Source organism: Acartia tonsa, chromosome 7, assembly GCF_053477335.1.
Source record: "Acartia tonsa isolate MP-2025a chromosome 7, ASM5347733v1, whole genome shotgun sequence".
NCBI lineage: Eukaryota > Metazoa > Arthropoda > Copepoda > Calanoida > Acartiidae > Acartia > Acartia tonsa.
In genome coordinates, this window is record NC_137266.1 from 36,319,377 (window position 1) to 36,338,385 (window position 19,009).

General features: G+C 38.8%; 1 protein-coding gene across 1 annotated transcript in view; it reads right to left on the reverse strand.

Annotated features, from left to right (window-relative positions):
* Nucleotides 1-1,531: 1,531 nt before the first annotated feature.
* Nucleotides 1,532-19,009, reverse strand: part of LOC145323674 (uncharacterized) — a 43,536-nt gene continuing 26,058 nt past the window's right edge. Inside the window, exons 10-28 of the mRNA XM_080166120.1 lie at nt 13,116-13,165; nt 12,774-12,833; nt 12,308-12,422; nt 11,618-11,728; nt 11,283-11,370; nt 11,095-11,144; nt 10,908-10,980; nt 10,651-10,715; nt 10,503-10,569; nt 10,335-10,388; nt 8,998-9,051; nt 8,672-8,749; nt 6,768-6,852; nt 5,867-6,000; nt 3,697-3,783; nt 3,156-3,283; nt 2,852-2,934; nt 2,114-2,276; nt 1,532-1,824 (exon numbers count right to left, since the gene is read on the reverse strand). Coding sequence (XP_080022246.1) covers nt 1,798-1,824; nt 2,114-2,276; nt 2,852-2,934; nt 3,156-3,283; nt 3,697-3,783; nt 5,867-6,000; nt 6,768-6,852; nt 8,672-8,749; nt 8,998-9,051; nt 10,335-10,388; nt 10,503-10,569; nt 10,651-10,715; nt 10,908-10,980; nt 11,095-11,144; nt 11,283-11,370; nt 11,618-11,728; nt 12,308-12,422; nt 12,774-12,833; nt 13,116-13,165 — 1,572 coding nt within the window. The 3' untranslated portion in view covers nt 1,532-1,797. The remainder of the gene's footprint in view (nt 1,825-2,113; nt 2,277-2,851; nt 2,935-3,155; nt 3,284-3,696; nt 3,784-5,866; nt 6,001-6,767; nt 6,853-8,671; nt 8,750-8,997; nt 9,052-10,334; nt 10,389-10,502; nt 10,570-10,650; nt 10,716-10,907; nt 10,981-11,094; nt 11,145-11,282; nt 11,371-11,617; nt 11,729-12,307; nt 12,423-12,773; nt 12,834-13,115; nt 13,166-19,009) is intronic.

Here is a 19,009-nt window from a genome sequence, read left to right on the forward strand (position 1 = left end):
CTTGAAAACAAATGTCTTATTTGACTTTAAAACGGTTTATAGTACCAGTCTTTTTTTCTATTTCGGTTGGGCTCTTGGCAGTTAGGTTCAAATGGTAGAAGGGATAGATAAATCACACAAAAAAGTCAAATGGCTATTTTAAATTTTAAAAACAAATCTGGGACCTATGTGAAGCTTTCCTAAATCGGTTCAATCGGTTCAGTGGTCAGCAAGGTCTTACATTGCATTGTACCAAAAAAAGTATATTTATGTTTAGTGTTTACTCATTCAGAGGTTTCGTGAGAAAAAAATAGTTTTTTTTTAACTAATGGAATTTGATTAATGTTTTTGGTAATTTTAGCTTTATAGAAACATCGCATCGACTCAAATTATATACACTTTTAAATAATTTTCCATTGTTTTATTTTTAGTAGCAAAGCTACTCTATAACTGTCTTTATATCCATTAAAATGTGCTAAATTTACTATTGGATAATTCCTACAACATTTAGTTTTAAGATTGTAATAATAGATTTAAAACAAAATATAAATCTTCTACTATATACCATATTTGTATTATATAACCTTGTACTACTGTTTTCTTCATGAAAATTATAAATCAAGTTTTTGCTGCGCTACTTATGTAAATAATTGGCCTTGTTTTGAAATTAATTAATAAAATCACCTAAATTTGAATAATTTGCAATTAATTAGAAATTCATGTTATTGTAATTAGAATAAAAACGAAGCCTATCTTTCTGATATTTTTCCTTATTCTTACTATATTATACTTAACTGTTTATTTGATCTGTGTTGTTAGCCTGTTATTGCTGCGCTATCTATGTACATAATTGTTCTTATTTTAAAATTAATTAGCAAGGTCACCCAAAACTGTGAAAATTAATTAGAAATTTATATAATTATATTTATGATAAATACGAAATGATCTCCCATAACTCTTAGAAAATTATGCGGAGCTTTTCGACTTATAGGGTTGTTGTTGTTGTTTTTTTTATGATAGATTTAGGCATTTTAGAATCGTCTTATCGTTTTCAACCATTGCATCAAGGCTCTTAAAAAGATTGGGTATAACCATGTTACATAATTTCTTCTTAAATTGCGATTCTTAGAACGATGAGACACAATATTATAAGCAAAGCCTTTCTTTAATAGCGTCTTAAAATGCAAATACGTCTTATGTCACTCAAAATTTTTTACTGTAGGTTTGTCTGATTTGTTGAGATTCGTTTTCTGCGGATTTTACACTTCTTGCTGTAAACAACACAGACTATGTCTGTAAATGCATTGACAGCCCGTCTATAGCAGACAACCAGACTTTCACTAGGAAGTTCTAAGTGTCAATAATAAAAAGTTGCCTGTTTGTAGGCCAAGGCATTTACATATTCTTATAAAACTGTTGTTTTGCACTAGATTCATTTAAAATACAAAAAATCCACATTTTTTCACATTTATTCAAATTTTGTACATCTAGGATTAGGAAATATTGGTAACAAATTTTTTAACTTTTCTTGTTCGTTGTTTTACCTTTTAAGAAAAAAAAATCAGTCAATTCAAAAAAGTATTTTTTAAGACTAGAAATTTAAGAAAGAATTGGTTGTTGATTAAATGCATATAGAGAAATTATTAAAATGTAGGTGTAGATCAATTGGATAATAAAACTTTGTTCAATTTTCCAAAACTCAAAAATATCTCCAATTGATCTATCCCTATCAAAATTGATTAAAATTTATGGTATACAATACAATTACAATCTTTAGTATGGATATTTTGATTTAAAATAATAATTTTCTTGAAAAAATTATTCTAAAACTCTCTGCTTATTTCGCCTAAATATTAGATAAAAATATTTTTTTTTGTGGTTGTCCCCGTATATAAATAGAAGTTAACATTGAGACTAAAATTTCGAGAAAAAAAAATTATGAAAATATAATAAGAATTAATCTTTGAGGACCAGTGTAATTTACAGTCCAATATCCTTTCCCCTCCCTTATAATAAAACCTTCCAAATAGTTTTAATTTTTAGGACCCCAACCCTATGAGGTTACACAAACCCTTTTTAACCCATCCTAACCTTTGATCCTTGGTTATTTTCAACCACTAAGTATATTTTTATCCCTTTGATTTTGTCTGAGCTGGCGGCGGCGCCGAGACTCGTCTTCAATAATCTTCTCAATCAGTGGGCCGAAATCCTCAAAGTCGTCAAAGTCATTGTCAGAGTTGTTGTTGCTCCGCTCCTTCACATCATCCTTGTCCTTACTATCCTTCTGTTTCTTCAACCTAAGATAGAATAGATAGATAGATAGGTAGATAGGTAGAAAGGTAGATAGGTAGATAGGTAGATAGGTAGATAGGTAGATAGGTAGATAGGTAGATAGGTAGATGGATAGATAGATAGATAGATGGATAGATGGATAGATAGGTAGATATGTAGATAGGTAGATAGGTAGATAGGTAGATAGGTAGATAGGTAGATAGGTAGATAGGTAGATAGGTAGATAGGTAGATAGGTAGATAGGTAGATAGGTAGATAGGTAGATAGGTAGATAGGTAGATAGGTAAATAGGTAGATAGGTAGATAGGTAGATAGGTAGATAGGTAGATAGGTAGATAGGTAGATAGGTAGATAGGTAGATAGGTAGATAGGTAGATAGGTAGATAGGTAGATAGGTAGAAAGGTAGATAGGTAGATAGGTAGATAGGTAGATAGGTAGATAGGTAGATAGGTAGATAGGTAGATAGATAGATGGATAGATAGGTAGATAGGTAGATATGTAGATAGGTAGATAGGTAGATAGGTAGATAGGTAGATAGGTAGATAGGTAGATAGGTAGATAGAATATATAGATTGATACCTAATAGCATTTCTGATTCTTGAAACCAATCCATTGCCATAATCTTCATAGTAAACATAGTCATAGTCATAATCTTGGACAACCTACAAATTAACAAGGATGAAAACACCCATGGATATTAAACCCAAAATCATATAAGTAATTTTTATAATAACAATGTGATATCAATGTACATGGTATTTTAACAGAATAATCACAAAAATATACTACACTACTTTCCCAGACACTTTGGAATAAAATATGCATCCTTTCACATGATAGTGAAATAATAGATTTCAAATAGGTACCCACAAATGATTGTTACCTCAACGACCTCTCTGCCAGGTGCAGCAGCAGCAACTCTGGTGCCTCCAAGTCCAACACCAAGGTCTGGAAGTCCTCCTAGGACACGGGTGCCAACACGTCCACCTCCACAACCTCCACAACCAAGACCTTAACAAATATGGAAACTTGTAGGATTCTTGTGAAGATTCATAAGAAAATTTAATTTAATCTATCTATCACTATATATTACCTACACCTAGGTCTTTAGGAGCTAAAGCAAGAACTGTACAGGTACCCAGAACATCTGGTATCTATATATCACTCTAAATTACCTACACCTAGGTCACCAGGAGCTAGACCAAGTACTGTATGGTTATCCAGAATATCTGGTATCTATCTATCACTATATATTACCTACACCTCCTAAGTAACCAGGAGCTAGACCAAGGACTGTACAGGTACCCAGAACATCTGGTATCTATCTATCACTATATATTACTTACACCAAGGTCACCTTGAGCTAGACCCAGGACTGTAAGGATACCCAGAATATCTGGTATCTATCTATCACTATGTATTACCTACACCTCCTAAGTCACCAGGAGCTAGACCAAGGACTGTACGGGTACCAACGACGTCAGGTATTCCAGCAGTGGCGACGCGTGTTCCTAAATCAAGTAATTGGAAGTTCTGTATAGTGCCTTTTAAAAAAAATGACGTCATACAATGCAAATGACCAATGATACACAAACTAAATTACCAATGGCAGGCACTTATGCATTTTAATTGACCAATGGTAAGCTAGTAATACATCATATTTATAGGCACTATAAATAGCTTCAAGTAATTGTTTAATTCAGGGTTCTTAAAGAAAAAGACAATATAAAATATTTATATATTCCAATTATTAAAAACAAAATTACCTCTTCCGTACAATAAAATTATTGGTTAACAAGTATTGACAATACTATTTTGGAACCAACAAAATGAAAAAAAGGTATCAAAAAAAATTGAGACAATTGATAAGATACAGTGTTATGAAACTTTGGGAACTGTTCTTTCTAATGACCCTAAATTTTGCAACTTGTACATACAATATATATTCAAAATCCTTTAATTTTTACAAACAGTTTGAATTAAGAAATTCTTATGAAAAATTTATGATTTCAGTTTTGAACCATTCACATCCACATCTATAATACAAAGTAGTACGATGTCTGTCTGCTGTCTGCCCGTCTGTCTGTCTGTCTGAAGCTTAAGATCTCAGTAACCACTGAACCGATTGGGCTCTACTCTTCAGGGAATATACCCAATTTTTTTTTATATTTTTCTTTTTGAATTTAAATAACTCAAAAATAGGTTGATTAAACCTCTTGGGGCAAAGCCCCTAGAGGCTATGGGCGAAGCCGCTAGTAATAATATAATAAATTAATACAGTGTTTCATATTTGTGTAATATGACAACATCCATAAGTAGCTAGCCAGAACAACTGGATGGACATATAGACAAAGTGACTTATAGAGCAGATGTTCTATAGTCAAAACAAGAAAAAGAAAAAAGGCCATAGGAATCTTCACTGAAAATTTCAGCTTTCTATCTTAAATAGCAGCCTAAAAAATGACATTTCCCCCATAGCATTATGGACTTATCATGACTGACGACGGTCAAACGAACAGACGAAAATACAAAGTGAATTATAGAGTAGCTTTGCTACTTATAAAATATAAATTTAACAGGGTGTTTTTCATGATGCGAATAGCGTTAAGGGAAAGGTGCTTATTTATATGCAATATTCAAATGATTTGATACTATGATATATGTATGTGCGTAAGTGAATTCACACTATTTTGGAGAATATATTAAATATACATTTTATCTTAAAAGTTTTTTCTTTGAACTTTTATGAAACATTATTTTCTTAGAATGCATTTTCAAATGAATACCTTCTTACTTTTAGTAAAACTTTAGAATTTGATTAGAATGATTCTTGAAATCATAATTGTACCCAAAGTTTTATTATCCTGATAGGTACTTTTGTTAAATTGATTGTTTAGTTTCAAACAGTAGTGTCCAGACTTTTCAACCATATCGGTGACGGCAATCTTATTTCACAGCCGTTGATGAATTTTCATAAAATTATGTTATGTAGACATGTTAAAAAAGCTTAAGTTTAAAATTTGCGGGCAGAGAAGTAATTTAAAGGTTGCTGGAGACCTGGAGGATCAGTACGTGCAGGATCTCACCTGGAACTTGAAATTGACTTTAATACCTATATTTCATATTAGGATATACTGCTATAGGATCTTTCAGTATTTTAGTAAAATAAAAAGCTTTGTTTGGATGATCTGACAGGGTTGCTGGCATCCTGCGCCCGTCAGGATGGAGATATTAAAAAATCAACTCTCAATTATTAAAACATTGCAATTTACAGTCCTATGTACCCTCCCTCCCTGTAAAATATACATGAGAACTGACTAGCCTTAGTTATAGAGTAGCTGCACTACAACACAGGGATGAGACAGTGGCCGATTATTCGTGTACACACAATTACCTCTTCTGTAGATTACAATTAGTGATTGAAAGGTTTAGACACTCAACTTAATGTACAAACTAATCCAAATTTGTTAAAATCGACAAATTGTTGAGCCAACGAATAAGATAACCATATTAATAGTTTTAAGGGACTTGTGTAATGAACATTCCAATGTCCCCTCCCTCCCGGCCCTGACTACAACAAAAGATTCAAGTTACCTAGCCCGACTCCAATATCAGTAGCAAGTGGTACTCTAGCAACAGTTGTGACAACGGCAGGATGGTCGACAGCTCTGGTACCAGTGGTCACCACAACAGGATGGTCATGCACGTCATCGTACCCGTAGTAATCTCTAAACAGATAATTTTGTGGAACAGTCTACTCTATAGTGTCTATAAAAAAAATTACGTAAAATAATACTAATGACCAATGATAAGCCAGTAAACACTTTACTATTGGTCAATTACAATGTATACTGTGCTATCATTGGTCATTTGTATCGTTAATGTCATTTTTTTATAGGCACTATAAGCTGGTTTTAATTTAGTGCTTTCACACAAAGTTCCTGTCAAGCATTACACCCCACCACTCCCCCTTTATTTTTTAAAATAAATCGTATAAAATGGACTTACCATTGTTAAAGCCGTAGAAAATAACAATATTTTACATTTCCCCTTTGATATTGAAATATTGAGAGAGAGAAAAAAGGATGACAACCAATAGCAGCGAAGAATATCAATTCATTTTAATATTTTTGGGGAGTGTATATTTCTACTTTCTACCCCAAAATAATTTTCCTGGAGCTTTAAGAAGTTTCACTGTAGAGAAGAACCATATTGGTTCAGCAGTTATAGAGACATACAGACAACTTGTTACTTTTACAAGGATAGCAAGAGTGAAGAAGCTTACAGTGCCTGCTAAAAAATGACGTCATACAGTACAAATAATCAATGATAGGCCAGTATACATTGTAATTGACTTATGGTAAAATGTATACTGGCTTGTCATTGGTCATTTGTATTGTATGACGTCATTTTTATTAGCTGCTTCAGCAAAAGTTAGTTTTACTATCTGACCAACAGACACATAGACGGAGTGGCTTCGCTACTTAAAACCAACCTTGCATATTCTGTTTTATGTCTGTTGTACAATTCTTTCAAATATTGGAGAGTTCTCAATCTTTTCCACAGACGTCGTCTACGATCTATAACAAAAATGGATGTATTATTATGTGGAGCTTAGACCAGATATTCATGTTCTCTAATAAAGTTTAACTCGTAACAATAACCCCAAATTCACTCACTTCCGACTGGATAACCGAACTGACCTATATTGTCAGCAACCTAGATTGACGATTTCCCCCTGTCATAATATCCACGTATATATTATATCCATTACTTTTTTTAGGAACAATAAAGTACAACACAGTATAAACTTAGGAATTAAAGTGAAAATCTTTATTATCTATGATACAAAGTAGCTTCATGTCTGTCCGTCCGTCCCTTAAGATCTCGATAACCACTGAACCAATTAGATTTAACTCTTCAAGGTATATACCTATTGGTCCTGTGGTGGTTTTAAGCTATTTTCTTGGAGGGTTGGACCCCCCCAACCCCAGCAAAAAAAAATATATTTTCTGGGGAAACTACTTCACAAAAAATGGCAGCACCAGAAATACTAGGGGCGAAGCCGCTAGTATAACATAAAAGAAAAATATGTCCATTTTTAAATTGTTTTCAAAAATAGTTTCATTCAAAATGAACTTTTGTAAGAAATAAATTTATATTTCTATTGTACGCGTAACCTATTTATCGGAAAAATTGATATATGTAAATATTATTTTTGTATTATGTGACGTCATCAATTTATGTACAACACTTTTAATATAAATTCAATTAATATTGGATACAAATAAAACAATGAACAGTTAGGAGGGTGAAATCATTTTTATAAAAGCAGAAATATAATATATTATTACGGTTTTGTCCCTTTAAGAAAGATAATTATCTATATCATCATCATGGCCGATATGATTTTTGTAGTGTACCATTCCACTTTCAATAGAGGCGAAACTCGAATGGTACATTCTTGTTTACATACCAGCTTATTCATAAACATTGATTTTTTTAAAATCGACATAATAGTAATGGTATTAGTTATTTTTCAATTTTACATAAAAAAATTTTGATTATAAATAATATTTTCTGCATTTTTACGATTAACATAATTTAAGAATAGTATATATGATTTCAATTATGTCGATGTTAAAAGAGTAAACCACCTTTCCAGTTTCATCGCTCTTGAAAGTGGAATAGTTCATTACAAAAATCATATCAGCTTTGATGATATTATATTCATCACCATGAGAGGCACAATTGGAATGGTAGATTACAAAAATCATATCAGCCTTGATGATATCATTACCAAGAGAGGGGAAAATGGAATCATACATTACGTTTTTTAGAGGGTCAAAACCGTAATCATAGATTATATTTCGGCCTTTATAAAAATGGATTTTACCTCCTAACTGAAATATTTTAAAATGAAATAAATTATTATGATAATAATAAACATAAAAAGTAAAATTAAAATAAGTGTTAATTCTACTCAGTAATTCAACCATGTCGGTCTGTATTAGTTGTTCTTTAAATTAAAACAACAAGAGGAAATACTCAAAACATGCAACTTCATGGGGGGCGCAAAAAAAAGGTTTGTATATTAAAGAAACCTAGCTTTCTAGTACAAACTTTATCTTTTAGTATAAAAAGGAAAAATGAAAAATGTTTTGAGGCGAGGTAATTTGTTTCTAAGAAAAATTTCTCTTATGAGGGTGGTGGAACCCTTACTCAAAATATAAACCTTACCATTACCTATGAGAAGCTTCATTGTAATGGAGAATCAAATCAGCTGAGGGGTTATTGAAATCAAATGGTACACACCAACAGATAGACACATAGACAATCCTGTTACTTTTATCCATAAGTCTAAAATCTCCTTTTTAGAGAATAGTATTGAGTACAAACCTGATGATTGTGAGTGTACTCCTGAAGTACCTCCCAGTACTTCTGAAGTACCAAGTATGTTAGTTCCCCGATACCCACCTCAAATATAAATTAATCATGTGTACGTTTAATTACATTATTTAGTACACAATTATTTTACACAGTTACCCTTAGTGTATAAACCTCTATCAAAAACAACTGATGCATAATTTATATTTGTATCAACCTCCATTAATGAATATAAAGGTGTACTAGTAATAACCTTTCAAACAGATATATAGCTTTACAGCTTTACTTACACAAATTGAACAAAAATACCATAATATGTTGTGATAAAGTGTACATACCTCCCCCAAGAACCCCTGATGTACCATATATATCTGTTCTGTGATGCCTAACTCCTACAAATATTAATGGGTAGATTCCTCTTAGTATTATTTTTAGCGATTTCGAAAATTTGAGTAGCCCCCCCCCCCCCCCCCCGACAACAAAATAATAATTTAAGTAAACTATTATTAGGTTGGACAGGAGGAAAGGAGGGAGGGTATATAAGGCGAGACACGAGCCTTGCCTTGCCTTGCCTCAGGCTCCTTAGTCAACCATGCCAACCAGTTTAGGATCGCAGTCCCTCACTACAAGGCATATTGTAGTCGACTAACAAACAGCTACAAGCTTTCAGTCTATTTATAGCAGAATTCTTACTGTATTGTTTACCCCTTTCCCCTCCCATCTGACCAACAACCCCCTTTTCCCCACCCCCTTAATGTTCTCCCTCACATCATGCGAGCACTCCATGTCCGCTACGTGTCCGCGTTTTTTTACTGTATAGTTTACCCCTTTCCTCTCCCATCTGACCAACAACCCCCTTTTCCCAGTCCCCTTTATGTTCTCCCTCTCGTCCGCGTTTTTTTAGCAAGAACAATTTTATTTGTGGGTTGCGTAGCAATATTTAAAAGAAATAGCCGACAACGAACATCTGTGGCCGCAGCGCTCGGCTCCCTAGCCTATAACCTAACCTAACCTAACCTAAAATAGTTTTTTGAAATTTAGAAAATTAAAGTACCCCAGACAACGAACATCCGTGGCCGCAGCGCTCGGCTCCCTAGCCTATAACCTAACCTAACCTAACCTAAAATAGTTTTTTGAAATTTAGAAAATTAAAGTACCCCAGACAACGAACATCCGTGGCCGCAGCGCTCGGCTCCCTAGCCTATAACCTAACCTAACCTAACCTAAAATAGTTTTTTGAAATTTAGAAAATTAAATTACCCCAGACAACGAACATCCGTGGCCGCAGCGCTCGGCTCCCTAGCCTATAACCTAACCTAACCTAACCTAAAATAGTTTTTGAAATTTAGAAAATTAGAGTACCCCGACATCAAGTTGTGGACACAGGAAAAAGGCAAGCTTCAATTTAATTCAATAACGTGCTGTGGAGAAGCCTCGCTTCGCTCGGCTTCCCCACACAGCACGTTATTGAATTAAATTGAAGCTTGCCTTTTTCCTGTGTCCAAATCTTTTCCTCCTCCCGCAGACTATCCAGACTGTCGGGGGGGGGGGGGGGGGGGGGGTACTCAAATTTTCAAATTGATAAAAAATTTTGTAACAGGAAAACGCCTATTAATGTGTACTATCTATTACCTTATTTAGGTTGATAGAGTATATTTATAAATGTTGTACATACCTCCCCCAAGAACCCCTGAAGTACCAAGTACATGTGTTCCCTGGTACCCAACGCCTACAAATATTTAATAGTACATACTAATTACTTAGTATACCTGCTAATACAGATTTTGCAATCATATTGATAATATGTTATACATATTTTTTTAATTCTTAATTGTTAACTTACCTCCAGGTACTACAGAAGTGCCTCCCAAAATTCCAGTTCCTCCATATCCAGCACCAGACACTAAAACCTTCAATTTAAATGTATTGATAATAGCCTATTTACTTTTACAATTTTTATAATAGTTTTAAATTTAAAGAGGCTACTTTACCTTGTTACCGCCATGAGAAGACCGTGATGTATACCAAGGATCTACACTCCATCCTCTTGAATATCCTTATTATAAAAAGTATAAAGATTTATTGATGGTGATATATGCAAAGATATCTGAGGTTAAAAACTTTGAAAAATGTAGAAGTTACTGTTTTATTGTTCTAAAGGAAAAAAGGTCAAGGCTGATAAAGAAAAAATATTTATGGATAATTGTCTACAACGTGTACATGATCAATCAAATTTCATGTTTGTTACCTCTAGGATAGATAGAGGAAGGTGCCAACCATCTAGATCTGACTGATGGGTAACTACTAAATGATCTTCTTCCCTGATAAACAAAAAGGTTTTTTATTCTATAATATTTTAACATTCACAACTATTTTAATTATTAATTTTGTTACAGGAAAGAAAACTAAACATGTGTTAGGGACAGGGTACTTACAGATGAGCATGAGAAAGATGAATGACACAGTGGTGCTGATTCTCTACATTCTGAAATTAGACATGAATAGTCATTAAAACAAAGTAATTTGTCTTTATATTGCCATCTATTGGAATTTTGCAAAAAAAAAATTAACAACATTCATGTCAATAGAAAACAATCTTTAATAAAAATAAAAAATTAGGTACCTAGATTTCCTGCAGCTACTTGATCAATAGAGTGTATAGGAGTTGTTGTGTTGATCCACTCAGCTAACGATTCTGTTAGTGACATGGTCTAAAATATATTTGATTTTTATATCTTGAAGGTTACTAACTATAATTTGTGTATTATATCCTGCTTGATATTAGTGCTTCCTTACTAAAAATGCAAATTTTGAGTTATACCTTATTATTTTTAAGGTTGCTAACTGTAAGACTGCTAAATTGAGATTTTGTATCCCAATTAATTTCAGTGCTAATTTCTGTGGTCCATTTTGTAGATTTTTGTGCTATTTTCTTATAAAGCGAATTTTGAGTAATACCTTATTATCTTCAAGGTTGCTAACTGTAAGTCTGCTAAATTGAGATTCTGTATCTCCATTCATGCTCAGATATCCGTGGGTTCTGCAGTCAGGGACAAACCAGCTTTTACCCTACCAATCAAAAATACAAAGATAGTTTATTGAAGATAAAATAATCTTTCTGTGACATTCAGACAGTTAACTAATAGAGTAGACAGACAGACACACAGAGAGGCAGACAGACAGAAAAAAAGACAGACAGACATAAAGACAGACTGAGTGGGAATCCTAAGCTTTATTAAACTTACAGAGTAAGTAGCCGGCATGCTTTAAAAGAGCCCAGATACACCACATCTCTACATTACAGACAAGACAGACAGTCAGAAAGACAGACAGAAAGACAGACAGAAAGACAGACAGAAAGACAGACAGAAAGACATACAGAAAGACAGACAGAAAGACAGACAGAAAGACAGACAGAAAGACAGACAGAAAGACAGACAGAAAGACAGACAGACAGAAAGACAGACAGAAAGACAAACAGAAAGACAGACAGAAAGACAGACAGAAAGACAGACAGAAAGACAGACAGAAAGACAGACAGAAAGACTGACATAAAGACAGACTGAAAGACAGACAGAAAGACAGACGGACACAGACAGACAGATAGACAGACAGACATAAAGACCTCCTTATCTTTACAAAACTTACAGAGTCAGTAGCCAGCATGCTTTCAAAGAGCGCAGCTACTCCACGTCTCCAGGCCAACTCGAATTCCGTGTACTCCTCAGATTCAGGGTCAGGCAAACAAGCAGGGTCAGGGAGGCTAGAAATAATAAAGTTATTTTTTTAATTGAGTTTATATTGGTTTTGATAATGTTCAAGTAAATTGATTTTTCTCATCCAAATTTTACCTACTTATATTTTTTTTGTTTTTGTTCAGGAAAAAAAAATTTGAGATGAAATAATAAAAAATAATATTTCCCTGATTAACAACTCTGTGGACAGTAAAGGTAAAGCCTTAGCCATGCCTTTATATTGGGTTCATACTAGGACACTAACATCCTAACTATTGCAGACAACCAACACTTTGATTGTACTACCTTTGTCTGAGAGTTATGGCGCGTTTGGGGCTGAGATTCGACCCACCATCTCAAAGTAATAAGCAAAATTTTACCTGTTAGTATCAAACTGGCTGGCCACAATGAAGAGAGGAGTCCTGACATGATCCCAGTACCTGGACCAGATACCACATCTCTGTGCTAGCTCACTTGAATTTACCAGCAACTAAATAAAATATGTAAATTATATTCTTCATATGATCCCAGTACCTGGACCAGATGCCACATCTTTGTGCTAGCTCACTAGAATTTACCAGTAACTAAATAAAATATGTAAATTATATTCTTCATATGATCCCAGTACCTGGACCAGATACCACATCTTTGTGCCAGCTCACTAGAATTTACCAGCAACTAAATATAGTATGTAAATTATATTCTTCATATGATCCCAGTACCTGGACCAGATACCACATCTTTGTGCCAGCTCACTAGAATTTACCAGCAACTAAATATAGTATGTAAATTATATTCTTCACATGATCCAAACTTTCAATTTAAAACAATCTTTTTGCATTCCTATAATATACATTATTTCATACTGTAGTAAGGTTTTATATGTCTATAGCATATGATTTCGAAAATTGTTTGTTCAATGGTTTGTTCGATGCTTCTTTCCTGACCTCACTCGCCCTCCCCTATGTGCCAGGTCCGAAGCAACTAGTGTATGAAATAACAAAAACCAGACGTACGGACGGCAAAACGAACAGAAAACGAATTACCCTAGTAATAGAGTAGCAGAACTAATAATACTATTATTAGTAGAGAAGCTTCTCTATAATTAAGTTTGTCTGTCGTCCATCCGTAACGATATGGGAAAAATGTGATTTTCTCAGCTGATATTCAAGATAAATTTTTTGAGAAAATTCCCTTATGAGCATTCAGTGTGTAATTTACTCTGCCCGTCGATCTGTCATTCCAGCTATGAAATATAAAAATATTATTTTTTTTTCTCCAATATTTTTTTTATATTATCAATTGCTCATTAATTTCCTAGTCCGTATTACCATCCATGATTTCGCTACTTATGTTTTCATCCTTGTTTTGTATCTTTATATCTAAGGATAGGAATTTTTCATTAAATGATAATGACACACTCTATTGAGTCCTTACATAACCCACGACCCTAGCTTAAAGTAGATGAGTGGTTCGATTCTCGTTTGCTGCGAAACCTGTCTTCTACTCTTTTATTGTTAATTTCGACATGTTATAATTGTACTATCGATTTGAAACTTGATGATAATTCCTGTAGAAGTTAGGAATGATTTAAAAAGCTCAACAACACTATATGATGAACTACAGACATGTAAAACCTCTTTGACAGTAATTATAGTTTTCATAATAATGATTTCTATGACAACAAGGTACAAGTTATGTGTATAAAATAGAAAAACTTTTAAATTCATTATAATGCTCATATTGCTTATTAAGTGCTGACACTCTACAAGTGTAAATGTTCATTTGTCCCACCGTCTGAATCTTGAACTTTGCAATTGTGGTATTCGGCAACCGTGAGCCATGCCTATGGCACCCCTGACCGGGGTTCGGTGGAGGGTCAATGGCCCTCCCCCGAGTCCTGGGGAAGGGGTCTGACGACCCCCTCCCTATGCTTAAAATTAATGATTGAATCTGCCAAGTTTATTATGGTTAACTGTATTGTTAATTCTCCCCCACCCTTTCCAGGGATGGGGGATCATTATTGCCCAAACTGACTATTGTGTATGTATTATAATGCTTTTATGTTATGATTATTTATTCCTATCTGTGTAGTTATTGTTTGTTGTATATAGCTTTAGTACCCTTTAGACCTGCAATAAAGTGACAACTGAAATAGATGTTGATTATTATTTGGTGAATGCTAGAGAAGCGTAGCTTCTCTATAGTAAGGTGTCCACGTCTGTCACACTGCCGTAATCTAATTGAACTCCGGTGTCTGCCATTTATCCTCGGCGGATACCACAACTTTTGGTGACAGCTGTGTGAGATTACGGCGAACCACAAGTGTAGAGCAGACGCGCAGCTGAGGCTAAGGTACTCCCAGCAGTGAAACTGGCAAAACTGACACAAGCAACCTGAATTACCCACCCTGGACAGCAAGGTCTAACTCTGCATCCGGCAGTTGTGGAAGTGACACAGCGAAACTTGACGAAGAACCGCGAGAAGCGCCGACATCTAACGGAGAATTGAGCGCTCAAAAGGCTGAAACAGGCCTGCGGACCGGCTGAAACAAGCCAAATAAGTGTAAACGGCTGAAAATAGGCCAATTTTACTGCAAGAGATAGCAGGATCCGAACCAGTGGCGCTAGCAGGACGGGACATTCCTTGCCGCCATCAGCCGGTTTTGGATCAGCGGCGCTAGCAGGACGGGACATTCCCTGCCGCCGATAGGCTGAAACACGCCACATAGCTGCGAGCTGCGAGCCAACATACGAGTGTAGTGCACCAAAGCAGAGAAAACTACGTCAACTCCAAGTATCCTGAGAGGCTACAACGCAGCCACCCATCTAGAAAAACAGATATTATATCACATTGCAGGGATTACCACCCTGGTGTGATGGCTAAACAATAGATTTATGAGCAAAGATTGGCAAACAATTTGTTGTGTTGTGATAAAACTAAAAATAGAACAGGCTTGGATTTATTGTGTATTGTGATAACAACTAAAAATAGAACAGGGTTGGTAAACAAATCTGTTATGTAATTGTGATAAGGACAAAAATAGAAGCTAGATGTAATATAACAAGGACCCTGATACACAATCTAATCCCCTCAAGCCTACAGCACAACAACAATACACCCCTTATTCCAGAGGAAAGGGAGGAGCCCACTCTCCACTGAAGGAAATACAATCAAGGTGATATAATAGATAAGCCTAGGATTAAGGAGAAAAGGCATCATTACCTCACCACACAGTTATCTCAAACCCACAGCACTCCCCCCCTTCCTCACAGGGGGAACGGACGGATTTACCCCCGTCCCCTCACGCGCTTCTCCCCTCCTACCCACACCAGACTAAGTCCGTCCGCGGTGTGGAGCTAGTGACCGGGAACACAGAGCGCCATTCACGGATAACGCAACGGAGTGCGGAAATATCATAAAATTCAACGGACAAAGCGGACCAATGAGAGAGCGAGTTGAGGGATAAGTGCGCGTTTTACCTGTGTGCGCGGATTTGACGGTGCGTAAGCGCGTTGCAAGGGCAGGAGATTTCACGCACACACACACACACCGGAGCGGAGCCACTCAATAGCATCTAGCAGAGGTATTTTTCGAAGATAAGGAATTACAAGCTCCCTCCTCCTATCTATAGTGTGATAAAGGAAAACCAAATCAGTTCCTGACAGCAGTTCAGACCCTCAACATCTATCTACCCCTACCAGCCTACTCTACAACCTCAGAATCCAACTAGGGATAAGCACAGCTAAGTTATATCTTTGTAACTAAACTACCAACCTAGTGATAAAAACAGTGTTGGCTGTTAGGCTAGAAAGCCTCAAGTGACAAACCATTTATTCTATTATTTTATAACTTTGCGTCTCGCCGTTGAACCGTTGACCCGATGGACCAGCCGCAAGCGCCAGGAGGCGACCAAGCCCCAGGATGGCTCCAGGATGACCCTCAGCCGGCTCCAGCCGAGTACCGCAAGCTGATGCTGAGTAACCTGCCGGAGTTTAGAGGACCGCCCAAGCAATCCTGGAGTGCACATATCCGCAGACTCGAGATGTCATGGGCGGCTTACCGCGTGCCACCCCATGACTCCCTCAACCGCCGCAACGCCCTTTTACTGTCACTGGTAGGGCAAGCGGTGGAAATGGCGTCCCATCTGTTTGGCGAGGCAGGCCAAGCCTTGACCTACGAACAGGTCAAGGCCGAGTGTGAAATGCTATTTCGTCCTGCTTTTGAATCCCAAACGCTTAAACAAGCGTTTAGGGATTACAAGCAACACTCGACAGAACCTATACAAGCATACATATCAACTAAGTGTGCCTTGTATAGGGACGCCTACAGCCATGAGGATCTCGAGTTGTTGGTGGACGAATTAAATCGTGGCATTGGTAACGCTAATGTGAAATGCGTCATGATGGGACATGAGATCACGAGTGTACCTGAGTACACTCGTAGAGCCATGTTCACCGTCACCATGATTACCAAGCAGCTGAAGGAGGGTGTGTGCCTAGTGGACTCTACCGACGGGCTGACTGGATCTGCCTGCATCCAGTTGCCCCAATATGATGAGTCGGAGCCTATGGAGATTGGCTCCTTGGCTCCGGGTCTCCACCAGATGGGGAGGGTCGCTCCAGATGACAAGGTTCCAGGTCGCTGCTTCCGCTGCCAGGGGAGAGGCCACCGAGCTCGAGACTGTCCGACGCCTATGGAAGTTAGCCTAGAGGAGAGACGCACCCAGCCACGCCGTGACCGTTCTGCCAAGTGCGAGCGTTGCCACTACGACGGTCACACGGCGGCCGATTGCAGAGCTGACTGGGCCCAGGTAGCCAGCCGCAGGCGCACCGCCGATAAGGGTGACCCTCCCGGGAAGCCCAGCAGAGTGGCCCATATGGAAGGGAGCGCGCCCCCAGCACCACCGCAGCAAGCAACCGCCCCCAAAGCCGCGGACCGAGCCGACGGGATGCCGCAGTTTGGGACCGTTCCAGCTAGGATCAACGTACTGGGCGGCGCGGCTGAACCCAACCGGGTTGGCCTGGGCTTCAGTCTCAACCACCTGGGGCCGGAGCTGGTGCAACCCTACAACATCGCCGAGCCAGAAGTCCTGAGGCCCCAGCCTTTTAGCCTCAACATGATGGAGCCTGCTCGGCCGAGCCTACCCAGCAAGAGTGAAGGGGCGCTACCCAGCGTCACTGAGACGATGTACGGGGAGGCCCTGGCGGCCGCTGAACGAGAGAGGCAGGAGGCGCTAGCCAGTGCATCAACATTGATGTATGGGGCGCCACCCGGCGCCGCCACCTGTGATGACTGGGGGGTGCTATCCAGCGCCTCCCACCTGGTGCCTGGGGCGACAACCGTCGCCGCCACCGAGATACCTGGATCCTGGAACGAGCCAGCCTCCAACCTGGTGCCTGGGGCGACAACCGTCGCCGCCACCGAGAGACCTGGATCCTGGAACGAGCCAGCAGTCCCAGAGGAAGGGGTGACACCCGTCACCCCCAGCCAGCCAGCGCCACCAGCCTGCAGGGAGAGCCCAACTACATGCCAGCCAGAGCCCCCTGCCAGCCGAAGGAACCCAGCTGCCCAGCAACCCCAGTCGAGCCAGGATAAGTTAAATTTGATAAATGTGTTGTATCCAAGCCATTGTAAAACCCCAGCCTTGCCTGTGCCCCCTGCACCAGAGGCTGGGGAGATTGAAATTTGGGAAAATAAGGACTTGCCTGTGCCACATGCACCTGAGTTCCTAGGGCAGGGGAGGGACATGAGTAAGGGCGAGCCTGTGCCACACGCACTTCAGCCCCATGCCACTGGGCATGCCTTGGACAAGGGAAGGGACCACTTGGGGCTAGGGGAGCCGACACCCAGGCAAGTGCCAGTCGCTTGCCAGTCTGTCATTGGGGAGGGTATCGGGGTGCCCCGGCCACACAAAGATAACGCTCAATGGAAACTTGTATCTAGCCAGGAGCAGCCCAGCCGTGTCCAGCCCCAAGAAGCAGCCGTGGTCCGAGCCGAAGATCCCCAGCCGCGTGTGCGAGGTAGATGGCTGCCTGGAAGCTTCTCTCACTGGTGGATGGTCCTGTGGGGCCTCCTGCTGGCAGCCGTGTGGCCTACAACCAGCTACGTCCTGGTGGGATGGGACTGCGCCAACCCCATCCACGTCACAGCCTACAATAAAGAAAAGATGTGCAACACGGAACCCCTACACCAGGAGGTGCCCCTGGGCCATGAAGTACACGTCCTGCAGCAAGTCAAGGTGAGGGAAACAACAGGATACAGTTGCCAGCTCACTGTGTCCCAGTGGACATTCAGGTGTGGGGTATGGGGTCACCTCAAGGTGACCTCGGTCCCCACCCTCATGAGGCCAACCAAGATAGATCCAGAAACGTGCCGAGACCTGGCCAGGAACCGAGTCTACACGCTGCCAGGCAAGACCCAGCCACTGACGTTCCAGTTGAACCATCCCCTGTTCTTCACCCTCGACATGGTGGGCGCCCTCGTCAACAGCCCCGAGGGGGTGGGTTGTGAAGGGGAGGACGTCCACTTCGAGAGCCAGCTGTACCGCAATGAATTAGTGCTCCAGGAGCGACGGCTGCTGGTTAAGGAAGAGACCTACGTAGTAGAGGATGGA